Source organism: Psammomys obesus, unplaced genomic scaffold (assembly GCF_907164565.1).
Source record: "Psammomys obesus unplaced genomic scaffold, mPsaObe1.curated_primary_1811, whole genome shotgun sequence".
Classification (NCBI taxonomy): Eukaryota; Metazoa; Chordata; class Mammalia; order Rodentia; family Muridae; genus Psammomys; species Psammomys obesus.
Window position 1 is genome coordinate 4,681,749 of NW_026591711.1, and position 27,559 is coordinate 4,709,307.

General features: G+C 43.5%; 1 protein-coding gene across 1 annotated transcript in view; it reads left to right on the forward strand.

Annotated features, from left to right (window-relative positions):
* Positions 1 to 23,602, forward strand: part of Creb5 (cAMP responsive element binding protein 5) — a 281,386-nt gene extending 257,784 nt beyond the window's left edge. Inside the window, exons 7-11 of the mRNA XM_055611818.1 lie at positions 5,754 to 5,779; positions 11,019 to 11,342; positions 15,173 to 15,400; positions 22,466 to 22,574; positions 23,384 to 23,602. Coding sequence (XP_055467793.1) covers positions 5,754 to 5,779; positions 11,019 to 11,342; positions 15,173 to 15,400; positions 22,466 to 22,574; positions 23,384 to 23,547 — 851 coding nt within the window. The 3' untranslated portion in view covers positions 23,548 to 23,602. The remainder of the gene's footprint in view (positions 1 to 5,753; positions 5,780 to 11,018; positions 11,343 to 15,172; positions 15,401 to 22,465; positions 22,575 to 23,383) is intronic.
* The last annotated feature ends 3,957 nt before the right edge of the window (positions 23,603 to 27,559 follow it).

Genomic DNA, 27,559 nt, shown 5'->3' on the forward strand with positions numbered 1-27,559 from the left:
TCCTTCCTTCCTTCCTTCCTTCCTTCCTTCCTTCCTTCCTTCCTTCCCTCTGCCCTTCCCTCCCTGCCTTTGAACCATGCCCTTTCTTATCCACTATCTTTCTTCCAGTCACACAACTGCCCAGCCAAGCAGCCTGGACCCTGGAGAAAATCACCAAGTTTCAAATCCCTTTTACTAGCCTTCAAGCAAATGGCTTAATATTTCTTCACACAAACTTTCTGCATCTCCAAGCATGGAGATTGATTTGTGCCACTACTTCATGGGCTGGGAACTTTCTAGGAGGCTTGTCTTCAGAAACCTAGTGACTCTACCAACCCAAGTCCCCAGCAAGCCATTGCTAAAATGCAAGATGGAGTCAGAAATAAAATGACTTGGGCTAGAGATGACTACAGATTGAGAAAATGCTACCTTTAGCTTGCTAACAGGCAACTTCTTGCAGGGGCCTTTTTTCAATTCATAAATCAACCAGAAAGCTTTCTAGTTGGCATTTTTTAGAATGTTGCTCAGTTGGGCCAATGATTTAGGGGGATGGCTCCACACTCCCTGCCCCATCCCCTCCATTGCTAGTGTTTCAGGCAGTAAAGCACTGGATTTAGATCTGTCTCATTGAGGTAACCTCACAGCGACAACAGAAATGCTAAGAAGGAGCCCAAGCAAGAGCCCTGCTAATGCCATTAGTAGCATGCAAATGTATTCTCATCCTAGCACCTGAAGAAAACAAAACTGAAACCTGAAGAACACCTAAAACACTCATTTTCTCCTCACACTACTACCAAGACAATGTTAAAATGTAGAAGAGCATCAGAGGGATCTGGATGTGTCTACTTGGCAGTGATTTTAAAGCTTTCTCCAGAACAGCTTCTTGCTACATACATATATAAGCAGCAGGGTAAACTAAAACTCTCTGCCCTTCCTACATTTGAAATGCTTTAAATGCATACATTTAGGTTAGGGAAAGCTCTCTGTCTCTCTCTCTTTCTCTCTCTCATGTGTGTTCTACCTTGTATGTGTGTTTCTCATGTATGTTATGTTCTTGATGTGGTTTTCAAGAACACACATGAACACTGGGTGTGATGGTATCTCTATATAATACTTGCCTACCATCAGAGTCGCTCAGCTTTCTTTCTGCTCTCCCTGCCAAGGGAGACTAGGAAGTTCATAAGGACAGAATGGAAACCCAGTGTGTAGAGCCATGGAGCTAATGGCAAAGATGATTGTCATCTTTCAGATGAGTCAAAAATCATAATCTAGACCAAAAGGGTGGGCCTGCAGTTCTTTAACATGAAGGTAGAGCCAACAGAAGTTAGCATTGAAATGGTTCTCGGACCACTAACACCCTGAAACTCAAAGAGTAAGTTACCAGGTACTTTAGTACCAATCATACTTGCTCATCCTCTCACCCTCCTCCTCCAGTATCCATAAATAGCCTCAGGTCTGGACAAACATCACCTCCCCCAGAAATAAGAGAAACACCTGGAGATTTCTTCCTACAAGCAATTCCGGGGCCCTTCACCCTGAGGACTCCAGCAGGGGCTTGATGTCATACAATTGGACTGAAGCCAAAAGATGATACATCAGCACATCTTATCAGGGTCAACTCAGGGGCTAGCCAGAAATGTGGCCACAGGAAGTCCTTCCCATTCCCTGTGGAGTTTAGGGACAGACTTCAGATTCCGAAGTTTGGGTGTCATGGTGATTGAGGTACCCTCTGGAGAGAGAGCTAAGGGCACTGCCTACTGGCTGCACCTATCCTCACAAGAGCATGGTAATGACCTACTGATGGACTGGATGAGGTGGTGGCAATGAATTGCTTGTCCTACCAGTGTAGCCCTGTGCCAAGTCCCGTACCCTCAGCATCAGATACCATAGGTTATTGTTGTCACCTATCCTGGCAAAGCATTGCTCTTAGAGGGTATGAGTTATGGAAAATTGTTCTCAGGCCATCTTGCTGGAGATTATGGGAACTTTGGTGTGAGGAGGAAACCCTTTCCTTCGTTATTCATTGGACCTCCTTTGCCAAATTATTGGATCATAACCCAGGGAAGGCCCTGTGATGTGCATATAAAATGAAATCTGTTGAGAACTTAACTCTAAATTTCCTGAGTTCTCTGCAGTTAAAACCCTAAACTCAGTACTGTGTTAGCATGGAGTTTCCATGGTGAATTATAAATGCAAAAGTTCTGTTTTTCTAACATATGTTACTGCCAGTGATCTCGAATACGTCCTCGTCTGAAATAACATAACAAGGGATTTTGTTTTTCCAATAGACATTTCTTCTATAAAACTCAGAAATAGGCCCCCTCCTGAAGGCATCTAGGTTTGCAGGTGTTGGGGTTTTTAGGGCTGAGAAGTGTGAGCAACAAGACAAAGGGATCATTCTCTCCACAGTTGCCACCTGAAAGGTTCTTTCTACTTGAGGAAATTACAAGATATAGCACGGGAAGGTCCTACTCAGGGAGATCTGCAGGCAGCTTTCAGGAAGCCCACTGTGTGCCCGGTACCTTTAAAATCCACAGGGAAACTGGCAGATTCTATATTCTAGGGGCAAATTGCTACTTGAGGTCATCCCTTGATGTGTAGGCTCAGTGGCTTATACGAACAAAGAGCTATAGAGCTGGGCAAGCTCACCTGGCGTCCAAGCTACGGCTAGAACAAGAAAGGACAGCCTAAGAACAGGCCTTTTAAAGTGAAAAATTGTGACATGTCTTCTTCATTTCTTCACACACACACACACACACACACACACACACACGTAAAATGTGTGCATGCACACACACACATGTGGACACACACACCCCTTACCGCCATCTCTTGCCTAACAATTGACCATGACTAGAGGGATCAACTCATCAATTAAAAACAATGAATACTTGAAACAGGTAAACATGCCAGGACATGTAAATAATGGACACCCACCCCAACCCTACAGGGGAGAAAGTGAAACCCTCATGATGCCCAAATGGTGATTTTAATACTCTCCAGAGGAAACCCCACTACTGATGAGATCTGACGCAGACATTTGAGGAGGACAGGCAAGGGAAGAGACATGGACTCATATGTGGTATGACCAGACTCTTGCTCTAATGAATGAGGACTTCTCTAGCGAATCCATTAGTGCAGATTTAACTGGAAAACCCCATCAGCAGATTCGATGGCTGTATTGCGAAGGATGCTCTACGGAATCCCCACATCCTGTCACGCATGTGCTTGTGTCAAGCTCTGTCTTCCTTAGACTGTTTTGACAATAGGTTTTTTAAAATTCGTTTTGCTAACCAAGGATAAGGTATTGCCTCACTCCTGTTGAATTTCACGTGGTAGAGGGCAGTCTTGTAGTATTGGCAGCCAGTATATCTAACCTTCTGCTAGCTTTGTGTCACAAGGTTGGGACCATCTCTTCTGCAATTTCTTTTGGTTTCAAGCCAGCTAACAGATGACAGCGTTGGAAGAAAAGGAGTAGTCCAGTTTCCTGCAGAAGAGCCAAACTCCTAGAGACTGGAAACGTGCTGTTGTCATTTAGAGCCCAGCGTTGTTTTTGTTGTTCTCTCATAGGCAGTGTTGTGCTTCCAGTGGCATCCTGGTCCTTGTCAAATGACGTTTCTGTCAGCACTCTGTCAAAAGGAAAGAGATTCTCATTTGGCTTTTATTTTAGCTTCTTATCTTTGTAGTGCTGAGGCTGTGTCTTGGGTCTCTACTGCTGTGATAAAACACTAAAAGCAACCGAGAGAGGAAAGAATTTCTTTCACCTTAAGAGCCTGTAGTCCATCACCCAGGAAAAATCAAGGAAGGAGCTCCAGGCAGGAACCTCGAGGCAGGAACTGAAGCAGAGACCACAGAGGAGTGCTGCGTTCTGCCCTGCTCTCGTGGTTTGCGGTTTGCGGTTTGCGGTTTGCTCATCGTGCTTTCTTACAGCACTCAGGACCAGCTGCTCAAGGGTGGCCCTCCACAGCAGGCTGGGCCCTCCCACAGCAATGGTCAGTCAATCAAACACCCACACAGCCTGCCCATCAGCCAGTCTTACGGGTGTGTCTTCTCAACTGAAAGTCCCTCTTCCCAAATAACTCTCGCTTGTGTTAATATAACGTAAAACTAGCCAGCACAGGTTGGAACCCAGGCTAAACAAAAGCTCTGCTACTAATCCATAAACACAGCCTTTTGAATTATTATTTTTTAATGGTTTTCAACTTGAGGCAAAATTCTAATAAAATTAACCACTTTAGAGCATGCGCCTCACTAGCTCTTACTACCCTCTGTGTGGCTGTCGCCTCTGGACTTCCAAAGTGTTTCTGTCATGCAGAAGGGCCTTGTGTCCCTTCCCCAGTCCCCAGCCACTTCCAGTCTTTTCTCTGGCTTTGTGTGTTTTAGATATTTTATATAAATGTGACCTTCTGTGTCTGGCTTTTAAAAATATACTGTAATGTTTATGACATGCTGTGGTATAGTTGATACTTCATTATCTTTTATGGTTTTGCTGAACTTTTTTTTTTATATTTAAAGTAAAACCAAAGTATGTTAATGCTGAGGAAAGGAGTTTTTATTTCTTGTTTTCTTTTTAGAATTCTATTTCTTCTTATTGGTGTGTGAGTCTCTCTCTCTCTCTCTCTCTCTCTCTCGCTCTCTCTCTCTCTCTCTCTCTCTGTGTGTGTGTGTGTGTGTGTGTGTGTGTGTAAGGGGGTGGTATCTAAGAGTTCAGGTATGTCATAACATGGTTCATAAGGGGAAGACTAAGCCCAGTTTTCAGTAAGTTATTTATTCACTGACTTTAACACCTACAAAGAATTAGTTTAGATTCTAAGTGCATCCTCACTTAAGAATATAAGAGCTAGAGTGGATGCCATGGAAAAGGAACATGAGCCCTGAGCAGCATATCTGGGACTACACGTGGGCTTCAGAGCATCTGCTGAGAATTAGTGTAGAATTGCCTCTCTTTCCTTCCATCCTGGGATTCAGGGATTGAACTCAGGTCTTCAAGCATGCACGGTAAGTGCTTTTACCCTCTGAATCATCTCACTGGCCCTGCTTTCTTCTATTTCATGAAAAGCTGATATTAAGTGCCCACTCACAAAGCATCCCTCCTCTGCCCCATGACACTCTATATATACTTCTTCTCATCTTATCATGCATTTGCTTTTCATAAAAGAGGAATCTAAAGCTCAGGACTGCTGCCTGAGCTAGTAGAGCAAGACTGGGAACCAAGAGTCCCCAGGTGGTGGCGGCTCACCTTTACTCCCAGCACGTAGGAGGCTAAGGCCAGCCAATCCCAGTGAGTTCAAGGCTTGGGCCACACAGTGAGAGCCCATCTCAAAACAATAACAAATACTCAAAGCTCTTTACTTCAAGTTCCATGTTTTCATTTTCTTCCTGTTTTTCTTTTTTTTTTTAATTCCCTGAAATAAAGGTTACTCATTCCTTATTTTTAACATTCACACCACACACCTTTCCAATAACATTTATCATGAAGCAAATGTCAATTCTAGTCCTTCCTCTAGTGAGCAAGGTTGCAAAGGATATCCCGGCAGTCTCCCATCAGTTCAGGCCAATGGGAGTCCATAATGAAAAATGAGTATGATTTTAGTTGATTATCTTTGTAAAACTTCTGAGATGTTTGGGTTCTAAGAATCAAGCTTATACAGTAATTCTCAGGAGACACTCTGAAGCCCACGTGTGGTCCTGGATATTAAAATGTATCATACGTATGCTGCTCAGAGCTCATGTTCCTTTCCTGTGGCATCCACTCTAGCTCTTATATTCTTAAGTCAGGATGCACTCAGAATCTAAACTAGTTCTTTGTAGGTATTAAAGTCAGTGAATAAATAACTTACTTAAATTTTATTTACTTACATTAACTCATCAACTATGTTAATTTCAGAAGTCCTTGCAAGGAGAGCAGCCATTGGTACTAAAAGATCACATCCATCAAAGCCCTTGGTCTCACATGATTGAAGACCATGAGAAGCTGATACTAATCTCTCCCTTGGTACCACTCTGTGAAGAATGCTAAAGAAAGAAGAAATTACACCTTGAAGTAAAGTTTTGAGGAACCTAACAGTGGCAATAACTGTGTTAAGTGTGAACTAGAAACACATATTTTGCCATATTTGTATGTAGCTAGATTTTTACTTGTGGTGAAAACTACATTTTGGTGTGATCACATATCAAATGGCAATTTGTAATTAAGAGCTTTCTAGAAAGAATGTTCCCACCTTGCCCACCCAGTTGAATTTCAAGTAAAGTTTAATAATCTGGCTTGGCTTTCCAAGGCTATGAGGCAAAGCATAGATGATCCACCTCACTGAAGGAGCTTTTGAATTACACAAATGTTTCTAATTGGCATGAGCAAGTTGCTAATGGGAGAAAGACCGCCTGGGGCGTGTGTGGGTGTGAGGGTGCCATGCTTGTGTTATGTATACGGATGTGTGTATTCACACAAGCCCACATTCCCACATGCTCGTGAGACTGACGACATGAATGTGTCTGGAATTCACGAGATACGCTGTGATACAGAACTGGGCTAACTTCAGAGAGGGGCTGGCCCCTGGCATTCCGCAGTGGCCACACTGAAATGGAGAGAGGTGGGCAGCTAGTTTCCTGGCAGGATTCAGTGCCAGGACAGCAGGCCTACACTCCCACCAGGACAGCAAACATGCGGCTGGTGAACCACGCAGATAGAGAAAAGATGAACTGTGTGTCAGGATCCTGCATTCTCCCCAGATTCTCTCTCTCAAATGCACAGCCATAGTAGAAAACGACAGAAAGTCAACTGAATCTCCTTGTTCTCTCCTGCAGTCTCAGCTCAGTCACAGCTCCTTTTTTTAGAGATGAAAAAAAAATCCATTTATTTATTAATGTCCATCTTGCACTCTTGTCTTCCTGCATCTGACAGACTATTATTTACAACAAGAAACCTCTCGGCTTCAAAAAGAAAACTCATTCTGCAAAATACAGCTTGGACTCATTTGCTGGTCATTTATCATACCTCAGGCAGTGGGGGTGCGTTTATCTATATTGGGGGTACTTTAACGGTTCGAAGTGCATGTGTTCCCTTTGGCACCGGAACGCAGGAGAGGAGCCGTCCCATGACTTTAAGAACTGCCCCCAACTGGTCTGAAGTGGCATGGGTTGGGGGGGGAGGGGACATGTGCAAAGCAGCTGCAGAACTGAATGGCTTCAACTGCAATGGAGGCCGAGGGCTAGAGGGTAAACTCAGCCCAGGCCCAAAGGTTTCTAAGGGCCTCGAAGTCTTCTGCCATACCGTAGTGTATGTTTTCTCTCCGCTGGTTTTTGAAAGCCCTGGTTTGATGTCTCTTCCATTTATTTTACACAGCAAATAACAAAGTGCCCAGTGCAGTGCTGGCACAGAGTCAAAACCTAATAAATGTTTGCTGGGTGAATAAATAGTTAAATGGAATGTTATTAGCGTTGCTAGTGTTATTGCCTTGGCTTGGAACATGCAAGAACAGACTTGAGGCAATCAAGTAATTTCCCTTCACCAGTACAAGCTAATTATTTGAGAGATGAAGATCTGGTACACAGTATGTATTTGTCAGGCTCCATTTGCTCCCAATTAAAGGTGGGAAAGTCGGTTATGGCGTTGAAGAGACAACGCAATGCCCCACTCCAGCACAGCCTTTGAATTTTCCATGCCTTGATTCCAAGGACAGATGAAGACGGATTTACTGTGCACCCTCTATCAGAGGTGCTTCATTTGCTCTGCTGTTTTCTAGAGGGCAGGGTGGGTATGGAGAGAGCAGGTCCTTTGACATCACTTCTAGGCCTCCATGACTTCTGCTAACAAATTTATCATCCTCCCAACAAAAACCATACGTGGTGTTCCAAGATAAGAATGCCACATTTCCGCCCTAAGCCTTGGAATGGTCACTCATTCATTCATACATGAATTTCCTCTATAATTATGTATTGGTCTGTACTAAAGCTGAGAAGTTAACACTTAACAAAATCCAAAGATAGTTCTATTATCCTGATCTGGGTGATCAATGGATATTGGTAGAATAATCGCCCTAAAATTACATAGAAGTAGACCAGTATGGCTGTGTGGGGAGAGCAAGCCTTCCACTGCAGGGCCTGGCCAAGGCTTACTGTATCCGTTTGGTATGAGTGGATGTAAGAATAACTCCTCACAAATACAGAGAGACAGAGAGACAGAGAGGAGAGAGAAGATAGCCAGCCATGATGGCCCTGTGCTGCAGGAGGTCCCCTAGAAATTCTCGGCAGCGCTTCCCTTCCTCCTAGATAGAGTGCCTCCCATGTCCAGCTGCCTTCAGAGTGCCCGACAAACGTCTACTTTTGCAGCCTGCAGCATGGCCTCTACCTTGCCAAGTCTACTAGCCCTTCCTTTTCTTTTTGTCTTTCCTTTTGGTCATGGGGAAGTGCCACAACAGAGTTAATCCCTGCTTCCTGGAGTGGGTGAATGACATGGCTTCCCACACTCGCTTTCCCATTCAGAGAAAGGCACCTGCCTGTCACCAGCATCCCGGCATAAGCATGTGCCTTCCCCTTCGCATTATCCCTGTAGTATTGTTCTGAAACCTAGGGACTTAATACTTACAAAACTTAGAGTGAGGTCAGGCCAGTGCTCAGTTAATGCTTGATCATTCGAATTAGCTACTTTGATGGATACAAAAGGGGCTAAAGTAATAAAAGACAACATATTAAAAAAAACAACAAACAAACAAAAAAACTCCAGTAGAAAAGGTTGGCACAAACACCCTAAATCATTGCCTGAGGGTACATGCCAGTGAAGAAGAGGAACAAAACTAGGGCAAAAGGGGAGAAGCTAAGCAAGTGGCTTTTACTTTTTTACAAGTGCCCTTGAACCAGTTGAGTTTTTAAACTATGAGACTGCATGCAGACGTGTGTGTGCCTGTAACCCAGTCAGGCCTTAAACGTGAAAGCTGTCTCCCTCATCTTCTTCAGTGCTAACACTACATGCGTGGTCTATGTTTGTATAATGAAACTTTAAAAGCAAAAAAAAAAAGAAAAAAGAAAAAAGAAAAGCGTAGAAATTTTCCATTGGCATTATTCAGTCAGTCAACTTAAATTAAAACACAACTTCAGCATAATCCCGTTCATACTTTTTTTTCCCCCTTTTAACTTCTGAAGGAGCATGCAGAGGCTTTCCACTCAAGGAAAGAAGTAGTATCTGAACCGATTCATCCCAAATCAAACATTCATTATGCTTTCTGCTAGCACAATTATCCCACCTGCTCCTCCTGTTCTCTGTATGCAAATGTGGGTTTCTGGAATGCTTCTCGCCCACCAGCACAAACACCACATCTGGCTCCAAGTGGCTGACTTCATTGCACTCTTAAGCATGGCTTAAATTTTTTATAATGAGCACTTTTTTTTTTTTTTTTTTACAAAAACAATGAGCTCATCTCTCAAGCACAGAGATGGGGAGTATCATTTCATGTTTCTGTCTAGTAGTAATCACCCAAAGCCTAGGCTTTCCCAGGATGCAGGAAACTCACCTTCCTCCAGACTGTCCTTAGCAAGCCCTTTGCGTCCCAGCAGTGTCTGCTGCTCACTTTAAGAAGTGAGTAGACACAGTGGTGGCTGAATCACAACACAGAGAAGAGGTGTGGATGAGCTATATCAACACAGTATCAACCTGTCCTTTTTTTTTTGGGGGGGGGAGCTCTTTATGTTTAAATAAAAATTTGGTTAGCTGAGTTGGTTGAGAAAACTGATGTGCTGGCTACAGTACTATGGCTTCTGTGCCCACATAAAGGCTTTTCTCCTATATCTCATGATATTCAATTCTGTCCGATAAGAGCACAAATCTGGAGAGAATTTGAGCCTCCTAGTTTTCATAAAGCCAATGTGAGTGAGCTTGCCAAGAAGACTCTCATGTCCTCTCAGGATTAACTATATTACAGTATGTTTTAGCACACAGGATCCTCAGAATTAGGATAGCCTCCCACACAGAAAACAAAATTAAAGGAACTAGGTTAATAACTGGTAGCTGGCTGATCCTAGCCCATGGACCAAATCTCACACTGTGGTCTAACTATGTATATCATAAGCTAAGAATGGGTTTGACATTTTAAGTGATTAGATTAAAAAAATCTAAAGAAAGAAAGTAAATAATATTTCATGTTATAAATATTATATAAAATTCCCATTTCCTGTCTATAAATGAAGTTGCCTAGCAGAACAGTAAGCATGTTCTCTACAGCTGCTTGGCAGTCAGGGTGGCTGGACCAAGGGTGAAGTTCACAGTGATGAAGAATCTGTCTGATAAAATGGGCTTGCCTGTGATTTAGGTTCATGGGGAAGCTATTGGTGTGCACACTATTGGTGTAATGACGGAAGTTTCTCAGTGGACATGTGCCTGGACCATTGATTTGGCCATCACAGAAGTCCATGCACAATGCCACAGATCATTCTACTTTCCTCACTTCATACTTGAAGTTAGAAGAAACTTACTGTGTGACAGAAAGACAATTTTTCAGGAGGGTCATGAGACATGCCATGGTAATATACGCAGAAGAATTTTACACCGCCACACAGATGGCTAAGGGTGTTTTGAACTTTCAAAATAATAATAGTAATTTTCCTGCATGCTAAAATGTGATGTGCTCTCTTCCTTTCATCTTAGAAATTTCTTGACAGACAGAATCTTTTCTACTTGTGGTCTCTGCACACTGGTGAGGATAGGAGACCTCCAGTTAATGGCATTGTCATATAATGGTTTCATTTGGTTTGTACTTACATTTTGCTATCAATAAGACATGGTACAGTAGGAAATGCCTTTTAGTAAATCTTGGTAGGATATCCTATGCATTTGTTGTAACAGTTGAGTTAACAGAACTAACAGTGACCCTCTTACCCATCCTAATACATTTTTTTAAAAAAGTAAAATTCTACACAGCTACCTGTTCACAATAGCTGTGTAACAATCGTACCAAAAATATTGTAGAACTGAAAGTATCGTTTTGCTTCCGAATCCATACTGTGCACACAACTGACCTCAGTTTCCCCCTTCTTTCATTCCATTTCAGAGGCTGAAGGCCGCCTTGACTCACCACCCTGCTGCCATGTCAAATGGGAACATGAGCACCATCGGACACATGATGGAGATGATGGGCTCCCGGCAAGACCAGACGCCTCACCACCACATGCACTCGCACCCGCACCAGCACCAGACACTGCCGCCCCACCACCCCTACCCACACCAGCACCAGCACCCTGCACACCATCCTCACCCGCAGCCTCACCACCAGCAGAGCCACCCCCACCCCCACTCCCATTCCCACCTTCATGCACACCCGGCACACCACCAGACCTCACCACACCCACCCCTGCACACCGGCAACCAAGCCCAGGTAGACTTTCCCCAGCCTTTCTCTGCTCTTCATGGCCTCGCTAACAGCGCTAGCTCTGCAGTCATCTGATGCTGCCTTGTCTGATAAGCCTGGGTACCCCCTCTGACATTCCGGGAGCTCTGTCCATCTCCTAGGAGGTGATTGCGAGCAATAAGACACGACTGGGTCAGAGCTTCTGTAAACAATGTAGTAAATTTTAGCTTCAATATCTAGGGACAAATGAAAAGTTCCCCAAAACCTTTTGTTTGTTTGTTTGGCAAGTGTATCACAGAGTTCATTTTAAAAAATAGGTAATAGATAGGATTAAAAGAAACTTAAGCTCATAACAGGAGGAATAAATAAAGGAGCAGTTGAATTAACAGTTAGAAAGCTAAAGAGTAACCATCCCTGACGGAAAGAAGCTCACTAAGGAATGCAAGGGCGCAAGGTGCTGTAGAGATACTGAGAAGTGACTCATCTCTGAATGTGAAACAGTTTGGAGGAAGCAGAAAGGCAGCCAAGCTCTGCTGATGATCAGACCGAGAGAAAGGTCAAATCCCAGGGGGTGGGGGAGTCGCCAGGGCTAGCCAGGAAGAGAACAAGCATGCGACTGCACTTCAAGAGAGTTGGGGGACCAGGCAGACGTTATGTCACCCAAGCTAAAAAGACAAGCAAGGCCCTGTACAGGACTGGGCTTTCCTGAGTAGCTCCAAGAGTGCGGTGAGTCCCCGTGGGGCTTCGAGTAAGATGACCTTCAACAGTCTTCTCCACCCATGCCACACTGCCCAGTCCCAACCAGCTGGGTCAGAATGCTGCTGGGAGCGAGGGTCTGCCAAGGAATGCTTATTCACTCTCTCCTTTGCTGTCTGCCTCTGGAGGCAAGTGCTTTGAGCTCCCAAGTTCCCTGCCCTAACAAACCCAAGCAGGGAAAGGTAAGGAAGGGGTAGGGGCTTGTCCAGATGGCAGAAGCTATCCCCTACATACATTCACTTCTGCAAAGATCCTCAGCGGCGCCCTACACAGCAAGAAGGGCTGAGCTGCACAGTGCAAAACCAGTTCTTTTCTTGACCGACTTGGGTCACTATAGACAGACAGATTAGCCCCCCACAAGCCTCTGCTTTCAAAGAGGTGATCGCAATTGATTAAATTTATAGGCTCTCATGACTATGAAGTCACAAACGGTCTATAAAGGTTTTCAAAACATGTTAGCCAGGATCAATTCTAAACCCAAACGATTCAAAAGACGTTCAGCAAGTAATTCAGTAATAAAACATTCCCCAGAGAACACTTTTATTCACATTTCGGTTAACAGTTGTACTGGGACATGCATCAGAAAGGAGAAAGAAAAGCATCTCAGACAATGGCAGTGGGTTGGTTCACTCTGTGTTGTTTCTGAAGTATAGAACATAAAGGTTTAGGCACATTTCAGGGCAAGTTATTTCAGAGGCAATTTTACCAGTTTTTTAAATATGAAAGCCATTCATTAGCTAAGTGCCAATTAGCCAATTGCCCTGTTTCAAGTCAGTAAGTGCCCAATTGTATATGCAATTAGCTAATTGCTATTGTAATTAGTTGCACCCAGATTTTCGTTTTTACATCCTATTCTAAAAAGAAAAACTCCATATCTGGAGATCATTTCACAGTATTCTAAAATACCACTCTTAGGTTATATGCAGATGGCTCATTACTGACAAGATCTTGTCAAGTTCTTCAGTTGTATGATCATCTGAACAGTAAGTACAGAGATCTCTGAAGGCCCTTCTAAGTCTGAGAGTCTAAGTCAATCTGGGACAAATTCTGCCTTCTTCAAATTGCTGTTCATTATTTTTGATCAAAATTTGCAAAGCAAATCCTGCCAGGAGATTTCTATCCAGAACATAAGATACTGAGTCACAGTAATTAACAGGGATGCAGGTTTTGGTTTTAGGCGGTCTCTTCAAATTCTCCCAGCTTCCTTTGAGTCCCATGATTTTCCTGCACAATGTAGGCATCAGTTCAGAATCCTGGTGATGCTTGATGGTCATTGGAAACATTTCTTAACCAATATTCCCCCAGGTCAAGCCCTGGGCCTGTACTGATCCTGAATTCATCCTTGCACACAGGATGAAGGTTCAAGGAATGTATCTGAGCATAAGGTTGATTAGAGTTAGGGGAGCAGGACATGGTATTGAGAAGTCCTTGCTGTAAAGAATAAAACCCAGCTTTGCTTAATTCCATCTTGTATAGGATCAATATAGTAAGAGATCTCACAAAAGAAGAGTAGATGTGAAAACGGCCCTCCAGCAAAAGCCGGCATGCTTGCTCCTGCTGCCTAATTCTGCAGCAGCTGGCTCAGGGGGTCAGTGTCTGAAATGACAGTTTGCTACATCTTGGCCAATGGCAAAGATTATGTCATCAGCAGCCACCCAGTGAGTAAGACCTTAGAAAAGTAATTTATTTTGTTATTCCTCTGTGGTTGGGCGGAAAGGAATTGTCAATAAAGAGTTTCAGAAAATGTCTTTGCTTTAGATAAAATTACCGAGATGCAGTCTGACCGACCTCCTGAGCCTGATTCTTTTACAGTTAGTCATAGAAGGTTTGACAGAGTTTAGGATGGAGATACATCACCATCATTCAACTGATGTCAACCCACAGCCACTATTAGCGCAATTACAGTCATTCTGATTGATTTCAATCATAGAGTTGGAATGTGCTAGAAAAGGTTTTGAGCTTAGCTTTTGAAAACTCTTTGCCTGTTATTTCTGTGGGTTAAATGTCTCTTGTAAAACAACTTTATAGGCATTACAACTGTAAACCTGGGTGACTGAGAAACAGGAGAGGGAGCAAGGAGTGAAGTGCATTAGCGAAAGCATTAGGTGTCCAGACATATAAAGAGAGAGTCATAGAAATTTCACAAGGGACTGTGTGTCTGCCTCTTAGAGGGAAATAAAGCTGTCTGTGTGGGGGTCTCCCACCTTTCCATGTTTTGGAGTCCCACATAGACCTTATGAGGAGTCTGTAAGCTTAGTAAAACTTTTTAATAAAGTATATGACCACGCCTAGGATTTCCTTATAGTGTAGGTATCTGTTAGGCAACCTGTCCTCACTGTCTCATAGGTACTGTGTGTAAGTGAGAAGAGGGCTGGCAACAATGGCTAGCTGCTCCAAGGCCCTTCCCCAAGTCACTAGAAAACTCGCCTGGAACTCTATCCTCTTTAATCAGAGCCCTGAGGACCTTGCAGGCCACACCCATCTGGCTTTTGTGGGTTCAGTTAGCCCTAGGTATTAGACTGAACAGGAAATAGGACCCCAGCTGCCTTCTGAATCTGCAAGGCTCTTCTATAGGAGTCCAGAGGTGACAGTATCCCAGAAGTGTGCTCCATTGATGCAATTTTAAACACATTTGGAAGTAAAAGAGCCTATAATCTGCCATAACATTTTCTGGGAAAACCAAAACCAAACCAAACTAAACCAACAAACATTATTATAACAGTAGCCTTGGCCACACTTGTCTCAACCCAGTAGCTATCCACTACCAATTTCATGTTCTTTAAATTGTCTGAAATAAAACATTTCGATACCTGTAGGAGAAACAAATGCTTCCCTCCCCCCATGATTCTCCAAATGTCCCCCCAGGGAAAAAGTCACCTGCTTGTGTCACCTGGCCCAAACACATGGACTGTAGTTCAATGACTGTTGCTCTCACAAATATGATTTCATTGCTTATTTCATTCACTGAGAGCAAATGTCATGTGCTTACTAAAAAGCAACTGGCTTCCTGAGCTTTGCTCTTGTAACACTGGCTTGGGAGTTTTCTTCACCCAACTTGCTCTTCCCTGTCCCCATCAGTTCCTCCCTCTCCTTCCCCTCAGGTCTCACCAGCCACACAACAGATGCAGCCAACACAGACAATACAACCGCCCCAGCCCACAGGGGGACGCCGGCGAAGGGTGGTGGATGAGGACCCAGATGAGAGGCGGAGGAAATTTCTGGAAAGGAACCGGGCCGCCGCCACCCGCTGCAGACAGAAGAGGAAGGTCTGGGTGATGTCACTGGAAAAGAAAGCAGAGGAGCTTACCCAGACAAACATGCAGCTTCAGGTGAGGCCCCAGCCTTTCCCCAGGCCTTGTCACAGCTGGCGTTTCCTGCCTTGCAACTTGTTGACCCTACCACACACCTCGCCTCAGAGGAACCCCAGGCCCTCTCATCTAGCATCATTAAGCAGTCCTTCGGTTCCCTTAGTCCTCCCACAAGAGATGAGGGACGCGTGGGATCAAGCACAGAAGCAGGGCTTTAAGCCTGAGTTCAGTGACTACTGGTTGTGTTTAAGCTGTCTGGCTCTCGGTTTCTGGGGAATGACTTTACAGAGTTGGAAGGAAGGTGTGAATTGATGTGCACGGTGCAGTTAGCTAGGACCCTGGCAGAGAATGCTCTTCATCTGGAAGCCATCGATTGTCCACCAGGCATACACCCGATTGCCTGTAGTTTTGTTTTTTAAGGGAAGACTATTTTATGTCTCTTTGTTTGGTTTGGGTGCTCTAAAGGTAAAGGCCTGTCTCCATCTTGGTTCCAAACTCAGCAAGATTGGAATCTTGTGTGATTTTGCTTTCCAGGGGTGGCTTAGCTGGGAACATCATTAAAGAAGCTGTTTCTGGGATTGTCCTGGGTGAAGAGGGAAGTAAGCAATGTGCGGGGCTTCTCTGGAGAGTTCTCCAGAGAAAATGGCAATTACATTGACGTATGACGAACAGCTTCAGGGTCCTTGAGAAGAGTTTTAGCTATAACCAGCTCCTCCCAGAGCTGAGAGGATCCCATGGTTGGTCATAAGGAAAGGGGTAAGGTGACCCAAATAGAAAGGCAATGAGTAATTAATACTCTCACCAACCTGCTCTCAGAACATTTACAGTCAGATTTTATTTTATCTTATCTTATTTTGTGTTTAGACAGACTCTCATGTAGCCCACGCTGGTCTTAAACTCGCTGAGTGTGAAAGGATGACATTGAACCTCTGATCCCCTTGCCACTAGCTGGAGAGTGCAGGCATTCAAGGCACGTGACATCAGGCTTAATTTTATGGGATGCTGGGATCAAGGCTTCACAAATGCTGGGCAGTCCCTCTGCTCACTCACTGAGCTCCATCCCCAGCCAACAGTGCGCCCTTTCGAAGGAGCACTTGTAATGTCAAACCCCAGTGCCCTTGTGTTGTGAGTTGCATTAAATGAGAAGGATTCGTGGCATCCAGTGTACAAATCAAAAGTCTGCAAAGGAAGATTGGTGTATCCATGGGCTGAATTCCATAACTTACAAGCATTTATCTCCCCCTGACCTAAATGTGTAACTCTTTTGTGATAGACATGATGAAGTTATAAAACATGCAGCTTACATAAAGTAAGATCATAACACAGTTTTGCCTGTAGTATGGGATGATGTCTCACAGCACCTCCTTCTTATTGGTTAGTCCCTGTTCTAGCATAGGATATGTGTGCTCTGGAATCATTGAACACGCTCCATATCTCTAGAGTGTCCACAGACATAGATGCCTAACCAGCTGGGCAAGGCTTGTATTTCAGAGGACCAAACCACAGAGCAATGTCTGGAGCTAAACACTTTCAAATCTACTGCCATACTCAGGCAGGGCAGAACAGTCTGTGAGAAACTTTTAATGGGAATGTGAATAAGCATTTTAGCATTCAAGGTTAACATTTTCACATTGACATGTGTTAAAAACCTCATTGGGAGATGGAGAAATGGCTTAGCAGTTAAGAGCACTTGCTGATCTTACAGAGAACCCAAGTTTGGTTCTCAGCATCCATGTAGAGTGGTTTGTAGCTGCCTGTGCCTCCACTCCCAGGGCATCCTAACCTCTTTGGGTACCTTGTACACATGACATACATTCACACAGAAATACATATACATATACATTTTTAAAAATTAAAGCATGTTCTGCAAAGATGTTAAATGAGTGAACGCTCTGGATTGTTGGACCCAGCGCACATTGTGATATTGGCTGAGCAATGATTAAAGTAAGAACCTTCAGCCATTGAGGCCTACAGGAGGATGATGGAGACCTAGGGGGTTTCCGATTTGGGTGCTCTTAACTCTGGGAATCTTTGTTTCCTCCTGTGTAATGTAGGCTGTTTCACAGCATCTTTGGCTTCTACATACTAGAATCAGGAGTAAACCCCTCCCTCAGTTATGACAACCACAACATCTCCAGACATTGCCAATGGCCCCCTGTTTGGAGCAGAGAGTGTGGTAGTACAAAAATCATCTTTGATTGAGTGGAAGTTCCTTAAAACAGAGTAGTGAATAGCCAGCAGACATGCATCAGATATAAGACTTTAAGTAAGGGGAAATTAAAATGAGTCCTTGCACATTTACTCCAGGACCTTTACTGAGACGAGCCCTAGCAGAGAGCCACACAGAAAGATGTGTTTTAGGTCAGTTGTGTCTGTGGCTTGACATACATTCATTTATGAATGCTTTCAAAAAGCATTCAAGGTACCGTTACCCTTTACTAGACACTAATTCACTGTGTGCGCACGCTTAATATCTTAGGTCCTAAAAAGCTAAGAGGGCCAAGAAAAAGAGGTACTAAGCATTAAAAACTGGAGTTAAAAAAAAAAATCTCAGCCTTAGGGAGTCCATGCTGCAGACACTGGTATCTTCTGGTAACAAAAGCGATAGAGAGGAACTATCTGTGAGACACCACCTACTGATGCTTGCTGCGAAGGGACAGAAGCCACTGCAGTCCCATACTGTGTGTGGCAAATCATGCCCCAGGATACAGAAGAGGATGTCACAGCCTCAGCTACCTTTGAATGACCCTCTTCCTCTCACTGTCAAAAGAAAAAGGTGTCTCTCCCGAGGCTGGTTCCACGGGCCAAATTTTAAGTAAACAGAAAGAGAAGGTGCTAAGCAAACGAACTTTGGCCAAGGAGAATATCCCAGGTCCGAGTGGCCGGCCGCCACTTCTGAGTTGTTTTCCAAAACAGAACCTTCTAGCTAGGCTGCTGTAGAGCCTAGGATTGGAAAAACAAGACCCAGAAAAACAAAACACAGATCCCAGTCTGCTTGTTCAGTTTCACAGCAAATTTCTACCCGAGATGTCAACGCAGGCGTAGGATTAAGAGAAGCCTATCCCAATCTGACATTTTACTATATGGAGAAACTGAGGTTTGGGGAGATAAGGCATCACCCCAAATGTCATACAACCAGTAAGTATGAGGGTGAGGACTTGAGCAACTCATGTGTTGCTCTAAGCCACTGCTTTGATATCTTTCCTTCTGTGATGCCTGAGGAGAGGCACCTCGCTGCTAATGTGGCACTCCTAGGTCGCTTGCCCTCAATGGGGATATGGAAATCATCTGGTCACCCACTAAAGTAATTGCTTTTCCTTTTTAGTACAAAGACACATGGTCCAAGTTGATGCTGAAATTTTAGACACACGAACCCAGGTCTGCGACTTGGCAAGGGAGCGGGCCAGATGGAAACTGTTGCTTGACAAATTGAAAGTTCTTTGTTTCGGAGGGACCAAACCTGCTCTCAGCTAATCTGAAAAAGGGGTAGGACACTGGGGCCTTTGTGATAATTATGGTTTTGGCACAAACTCCAGCTTATACCAAAAAGCATTGTGGATTTGTCATATAACAAAAATGACATCACCAAAGCCCCAAACTGTAAATGTGCCTGTCAGGGAATTCCGAACGTGCTGTTTAAAGGATGTTATTGCAGCGTGGAACACTCGATGTGATCCCTACTTCAACCCCTGACAGATTTATGGGTTTAAAAACATGTCAATGTGACAGGATCCCCCTCTGACCATCATTATCTAAACAACTAACTGCTTTAAGAGTAGCAGCCCCAAATTCATTCTACAACAAAAAAAGGAAAGGCTCAACTTCAACTGGAGAATGTGTTTGTTATTTACACTTTGTTTTTAAACACTATTTCTATATGAGCACCTAGAAGCAGTGCTCATTCAACAAAGGTGTTGCTCAACCAACAGAGGTGAACTTCAAAGGTGATTTTTTTTTCTCAATTCATAAAGTGAGGAAAAAGCCTCCTACAGTTCTGGCTTTTATTTCCCTGCTGAACTTCCAGGCCAAATTTGACTCCTTTCATGCATTTTTGGAACATTTGCTATCTGGTTTTTCTCCTGCAAAATGAATTCAAGGTGATTCTGGTCCTCTTGCCTTGAAAAAGATTGTGGCTAGCGGCAACGTGCAGTGTTTGTGTATTTGCTGCTTTGGTCTCCTGTGGAGATGCAGTCCTGAGATGCCATGCCATGCTATGCCATGCCTGGGCAGCATCCCATCTAGTTCCCTTTCCCCAGGACAGCAGCTCTTGACATTTGTCAAGTTAAAGGGCCCTTGTGACATCTGACAGAGGCTTCAGAGACTCTTTCTCCATATGAGTGCATATGTTCTCTCTGAAAGCTGTGGTTGCTGCACTGTGATTTGCACTGGTAAGATCTAGTCATAGAAGAGGTGCTGAAGATAGCTTCCTCATGAGACACAAGGCTTGGAGTATAAACATCTGTGAGAATACCCAAGAGATCTCACTGGCAAATGAAGATCAGGACCAATTCCTTCATTTGACAGTCAGGGGTTTGGCTTTCTCAATAGAAAGGCAGCACAAAATCACTTTAGAATGAAAAGCTGTCTTTTCTGGGAAGAACTAAGCTAGTCCAACCATCTTGGTTTGGACATTGATGGGATGATTTGGAAAGTCAGCCCCTACCTCTGTCATCATTTTGTTTGGTTTGCAGTGATGGAGATGCAGCATGGCGCCTTGTCCACGTCAAACGAGCACTGTACCACTGGGCTACACCTTCAGCCCCTCAACACCCCCCTCCTCCAGTATTCTCAACCCTAGAGCAAGCTGCTTTTCCTTTTTCCTGGGAAATTCCTGTGCATGCATTTCAAGGCTCTTGCTTATTCTCCGCTGCATCAGAGTAATGGGTTTTTGAAGTCAGGGACTGCTTGCTTCTCTCCGTTAATGTTGTTAACGGTGTCCACTTCTCAACCACAAACATGGCCAAACAACACAGTTAATTACTATCATCAGAAATATGTCCGTATTCAAAGATATCCTTAAATGATGGTCGGTTTATAAAACACTGAGTTCCCACATGCTTTCAGATACACTTTAGTTTTTTAATATAAAAATGAATGTTTTCCCTACATGTAGGTCTGTGCACTACATACATGCCTAGTGAGTGCCCATGGAGATGGAAAGGGACACTGTTCAATTCTCTGGAACTGGAGTTAGAGATGGTTGTGAGCTACCATGTGGGTACAAACCAGCTACAATGTGGAACTAGGTCCTCTCCAAGAACAGCAAGTACTGCTAACCACTAAGCCATCTCTCCAGGCCTGAGAGAACTTCCTATGCCCTTACAGAACTTTACCACTCAAGACCTTAGTTCCTCTACTTACAGCACTGTGGTTCATTAGTGAAGTAGTTTGCTTTTTATGGACACAATGATGCTGTCATATAATTGCAGGCAGTTTTAGTGATAGGCACGAATGTTTATGCTGTTTTATAGTAAAATTGCTTTGTGAAAGCAAAAAGTATGTTATGAAAGAGTTTGGGATGTGCTCCAGGGATGTGGAAAGCTAGTGAATGGCATTATTGGTGTTTCGAAACAACGGACACACCATAGCTAGAGCTCAAACGCTTCCTATACAGGGTCACCGACTAGGACACAATGGGGAAAAACATAAAACCTAAATTCACCCTCTCCAAGATGGCCACCAACCCTCCAAAAAGATTGCTTTCTAATTCAAGAAGTGTCAGGGAAGCAAAATAATCCAGTTTGGTTTGGTTTGCTAATTTTAAAATTGCATTCGCTTATGGTGGGGTATGCATGTGCCATGTCACACCCGTGGAGATCAGAGGGCAACCTGATCTCCTTCTACCGTGTGCATTAGCCTTGGCGGCAGGTACCTTGACCCACTGAGCCGTCTCACAGACCCCCCAAGTTTGGCTTTTATACTTTGCCAGTTGTTTTCTGGGCCACAGTAGAGAAGTATGGGTTCTCCTCCATCTAAGTGTTATCATCTGCACCCTCTGCAGCTGAGGCTGTCTTGCTGGGGGGTCAGGAATGTGTGTTCAGACCAGCATCCCTGCCTAAGTAGACAAGTGCTGGGGCAGTTTATCTTGCTGTGTGCGTTCGCAAACATATGCATATAACACTTCTCCGTTTTAGCTTGAGGGGTTTCATTTTTAAGTAGCTATTTAAGACTCTATAACAGTCCACAGGTGACTTTCTCTTGTACATACTATTTTAAAAAAATAGAACTTGGTGTAGGGAAACAAAGAATATTATTTTGGCATCATAGTTCGGTTATAGTTCAAAGAAGAGTTGGTTGAAGGTTGGTGTGAATTTCCCGGTAAAATAAAGTTGTCCACTGGGCCCGGAATTGCCAAAAGTCACTTTGGGCTATGGACGCGGAAGGTACTCTTTGCCTTCATAGAACTCTCTGGTTTAAGAGCAATTTTCTTGTACCATTAAGTGGTTTATTCATAGTTAAGTGGATGTCTCGAATTATTTTGTGCTCTGGAGGATAATGGGGAAAGCTTTTGTAGATGAAATGCTTAGTACTTCATTGGCGTTGCCACTTGGAGTGCAGTTGATCCAATGTTCCAAATGCATTTGAAAATGGGAGATATTCACTGAAAAACAAAAACGGTTTCAAATTTTTCAAATAGCTTCTAGACTTTTAGGAACTTTCCTTTCTAGGTTATTTGTACCTGGAAAGGCAAGTTCGTATCATGGGTGTCACCTAGTACCATATTTTTACTCTGTCTTCCAAATGCTCTAAACAGCGGAGGTTAACAAGATTGTGTCATTGATCTCGGATTGCATGGCTATAGGGCTATAACCTACCTCCAGAGCCTACGCTTAAAGGGAGCGGTATGGTTTTTATGAGTAGGGTTCAATTCTTGAGTTAAACTCTGGACTCTTCAAAAGCCCCATAACAAATAAGAGGGCCAAATTGAAGGAAAGCTACAAGGCTTAGATCAATCTCTCAAAATATCATTCTCAATGCCATTTGGTCACAAACAGTAAAGATTGATAATTTTGTTTTTGAAAGTGGATGTGACTCTGTGTTTGCTTTCTTTGGTCTTCTCAATGTAGTTTTAATATGTCTTTCCAGAATGAAGTGTCCATGTTGAAAAACGAGGTAGCCCAGCTGAAACAGTTGTTGTTAACACATAAAGACTGCCCGATAACGGCCATGCAAAAAGAATCACAAGGATATTTAAGTAAGTCACTCTTTTATTCTTCAGAAGCCACATTTTTTTTTTTTTTGTCACTAATTTTGCACTTAATTTTGTTAAAACGGAAAAGCACAGCATAGGTTGTGCAGCCATCTTTCCTGACCTCTTTCCAAAACCATGCCTGAGACTTCCTGATACTTTCTGGCCTTCCCTCCGCTGGCATTTCACATTACCAAATTCCAGCTTTGTAGCCAGAAACTAGTCTGTGGGGGTCCAATAACTAGTGGCCTCTTTGTCCTCCTGAGAGACTTTCGGTCTGGGAGGTAGCAATTGGTGAATTGCTACCTCCCAGGGTCGCAGGAGACAGTGCATGCTGCCCACCAGGCTGGAAAGCTCCTGGTCCCCCACCCCCATTTGAGTTTACCAGCAGGCAAAGCAGGGGCCTCCTTCTCCCTGCCTCCACTTCCTACACCTCGATTGTCGGTAGACTAAATGCTAGTTGAATAAGGGATGGCGGGAGGAACAGTGATTCGTGGCTGAAGGTCAATTTGTTTTCAAATAATTTTTTAGATTGAGCAACACAGATTCTCCCAGCACATGTGAGTATTTTTCCACATTTAATGTACGAATGGCTATCTGAACACACAAGATGGGGAAGTTTAGATGCCAAGACTCAAGTGCACGGGGTCGTCTTACTGATGGGGAAAGTTTTGGGAGGCTTAGCTTGGTGACATCAGTTTAAAACAAAGAAAATGTGATATGAAGCAAATGTCTAGCAGCATTTGTGTTTGTTCCTGAAGAGATTTCCCTCAAGAAAGAGCTATATTGGTGGGTGTGTCTGTGTTCTCTCCTAGGTCCAGAGAGCAGCCCTCCTGCGAGCCCCGTCCCGGCATGCTCCCAGCAGCAAGTCATCCAGCACAACACCATCACTACATCCTCCTCCGTCAGCGAGGTCGTGGGGAGCTCCACCCTTAGCCAGCTCACTACTCACAGAACAGACCTGAATCCCATTCTTTAAAAGGCAGTGGTCAGACCTGACCTCCGAGAAAGGCAGCTGGTCAGACCTGGGCCTCGAGAAGAGCCGTAGCATGCCATACATCCTTTCTCCAAAGGGCATTTTTAGAATTAACTCAGACCTGGAAGACGCCTCAGCCCTTCAAAGACTGGCTTTCATTTTTATAGTTATTATGGAAATGTTGTCTTTTATACTTAGTTATATAAGAAAAAGGGAGTTATGCAATGAATATCCATCTATCAGCTTGGGAAGCGCATTGGTGCTTTTCTCCAGTTTTCTGGTACCAGGTTCTTGTTTATAAATGGAACCTTTCCTGTATATAGCCATGGTTTCCTTCTTACCGGTCCAACCCTTTGCCTGGAACAAGGAATCTTCTTAACCTACAGCTTTTAGCCAAAATGAGGTATACTTCAATGTTAAGTGTGATGGATCCACAGTAACTGGGTGGGAAATCTGATGATGTCATAAGTCATGTTGAGTTCATACTGTGATGTCACCAGAATCTCAGATAAACACATGGGCCTTCCTGAATTTTTTTTTTCTCTTGCTAGAAAAAAAGAAAGCACGGTCCGTTGATGTTCCAAAAAAGCCATCAAGCATCCCAGGCCCTCTTCTCTTGCTCTTGTCCACTCTCTCAGATGTCCAATACTCTTCTCCATGACCACCTTCCTGGACCCCTTGTTTACTCTCTGTTTTGACCTTCTTCTGCCTTTTCCACTTTAGCTTTGCATGTGAAGAAGAAGATAATGTTTAAAGAAGAGAAAAAGCAAACCTTGAAACTGTGGACCTAGCCATTGCTTGATTTGAGTTTAACTCACAGCTGGAGTTCATTCAACTCTTACCTTTCGCAAAGCAGTAAGATGTTTAATGTGCTTGATTTAATGTTTTTAATAACCACAGCGAATAAAAGGTGGTTTGGTTATGGGTGAAGCACTGTTGGATGCCAGCTGTGGAGACACTAGGGGAGGGGACTTTGTGAGCCCCAACTGTGAAAATTCAAGTTAGGATGTGGGCTCTCACATCACACCCTGGAATTACAACTCGCTTCTATAGCCTGTCTATAATGTTCAAAAATCCTGTACTATAAAAACTCTGCACTATATAATAGTTCAGAAGGGCTCTGTTCACTACACAGATCACATTGTTCAATCATCAGCTGCTAATAGCCTAAGATTTATTATTGTTTTTTTTTTTTTTTTTCTTAAGCCTATGGAACCAGCTCTGCTGTTCTGGTGGGCAGAAGCATACTCAGATCTGGAGAAACAGAGAGGAAGCGAAACCAGTGTTTCTGCAGGGTGCTCTCGGCCTGCCAGATGGTCAGACTCTGGCTGCTGACCGAGTCCCGCAGAGGGAGCCAGGCTGGTGCACTCATCTGGATAGTTCTGATTTATGTTTTTAGCAACTTCCATGGACTTGCCCATTATGAAAAGCAGATCAAACCCAAACCACAGTTGTGCCTCCTTGAAATAAGCCATTCTCTCTGCTGGTGTTTTCATACCATGTTTCACAAATACTAGGAGCTAGTATTTCTCACTAGCAGTTTAGGCATATGCTGGTGTTTCATCTCTGCCCAAATACTTCACCTCCTAACGTGTATATCTGTGTGAGTATGTGTGTGTGTGTGTGTGTGTGTGTGTGTCTGTGTGTGTGCGCACTCACATGGGTGTGTATGGCTGAGGGCATGTGTGTGTGTTTCTGAACAGTGTAAGTTTTAAAAGAACAGTATTTTGCAAAAGCTGTCACTTTTATAAGAGTTCAGTAAAGGAAGGATGTACTTTTTTGCTCACTATAGTTTAAAAATTCTATTTTAGAGGAAGAAAAAAAGAAAATATGAGGGCTCTGAAGCATGACTTTTATAACTAGTTCTCAGTTTTATCTAATAATTTCCTTTAAAAATCAATAATTATCAGCAATTTTTTCCATGTATGCTGTGCTTTTGAGAGGCAAGTTTGGCTCTTCAGTAAAGCTTAAGGACATATGGCCTAAGAATCAAAAACAAATGCAAAAAAAAAGTAAAAAGAAGAAAAAAGAAAGAAAAATGAAAAGAAAAGAAAGAAGTTTGAGTGAAGAAAATTTTCTATTGTATTTTAGGAAAGTATATCATTTTCAAGTATTTTAAATACTGAATTAATATTGTTATTATTATTATTATTATTATTATTATTTTGTAATTCCAAGCAGTAATAAAATGGTTTAAGCTAACTGGCCTCCCAAGAAATGCTTAAGCCTTAGATTTGAAAGAAGTTAACATTCATAGCTCTGGTTTGAAATCAAAAGTAATTTTCTGCAAAATTCCTTCTTTAGACCAGGTAGGTGTTCAGTTCCCTTCAAAAGACAAGGGGTGCAAATTGAAGTGGCGGAGCTTGCAGCTTTTATCTTATGCTTGTGTTGAGTGAACAGGACCCTTTCCTCTTTGCCTGCATGTATAGCACCTGAAGAAATGGAGGTTTTTTTGTTTTTTGTTGTTTTAATCCACTAATAATACCACAATGTCCAGGGAGTGCTCCACCACTAAAGTAATGCTGTTGGGTTTACCACGTCCCATCTCTTCACTCAAATAGTTAGCTCTTAAACGGGCCACCTTTACAGTTAAGAACTTGACTGAGTTTTCTTAATTCGGTAACTGGACAGCTTGACTGGTGTGCATTATTTATAGCTCAATTATGTCTGTTTTTTATGCTAAGTAGGCATGCCACCACACACAGCAAACCTTTCTCAACATGTAATTAGAATGAACCGCCTTCTTGCTGTGTGCAGGGCCTTTGGTGTGTTTGTTTGCAGTCTGGCTACAGTGAGGGTGCCAGCTTGGCCACTGTTCTAACTTCTTGGTGAAATCTAACTCCTGGTTTATCCCTAGTAGAGATCCCACAATAAAGGCCCATCCTTCCCCAGATTGCAGAGTCTGCCTGAAATGACCCTGTGCTGCCTGCCATAAGCCAGCCACTCTGGGAGAGCGTTCTTCTTAGTTCCTTTTAATTGTCTTCTCCTAGCTAGTTATCGTTGTCAGCCATGCAGGCTTTTAAGAGTCAGTGGTAACGGCCTTCAGAGCCCCCATCCACAGGAGGGAAGGAGAGTCCCGGCAGCACCGTCCCTCCTTTCTCCTGTGTGACTCCGTTATCACAGGATCTGCTTCTCCAGTCCCTGCCAGCCACCTGGGCACTTCTCCAGGACCTCCCAGCCTGGTGTGCCAAGAGCTGGTAACTCAGTACACCTCACTCACCTAGATAAAGGCATCGCATGCTAATTGTTTCCCCATGACACCTTTCTCAATCAGTAATGCTGGCACAGAGAGATGGAAAATCCCAATCCTGGATGAAGATACTAATCTCAAAGCTAGATGTCGAATTAGATGTGGTCTCCTGGGGACCCTAGCCCTACGTTCCCCACCCTCACGTCAACGTGTGCGGGTCACCATCTCAACACAACCTGTGGGCGACAGGTTGGTGTGTGTCTTAAGAATCGGGGTGACTTGCTCAGCCAGCGCTCCTTGGAGCTCAACTAGTCAATAGCTAAAATGCAGTGCATATTCTGAGAGAGACGGCTGTGGGGGGATGTTCAGGTGACTGTTGCCTGCTATGAAAGCAAATTATGGTGGCTTGGAGTTTGCCATTAAAATCGTAAACCAGCTTCAAAAAACAAAAAGCAAAAAACCCAGCCCTTAACTGGGATTATTTTTAAGCACCAGTAACATCTATAACACTAGCCTTTCAGTTAGGATAGAATGTCCTCCTTTTTGAGTAATAAAACCATCTAAGAAAATATATATGTATGTATGTACAGTGGGATTCAAGGACCAAAGCGAAATTTGAACAGGAATCTATTAATTTAGAATTTATAAGATATTTATTAATAAATGTTATTTTAAACATTCCATTTGAACAGTATTCTTCTGTAGGCTCTGTGTGTCTTGAAAATGTTAGTTCATAATAGCCCACCCTAGTTAGGGTGCCATTTTTCAGGGTCTTGGATGACTATTTTCATCACTTGCTGGAAGCCCATGCTTAGATCTCTGTGC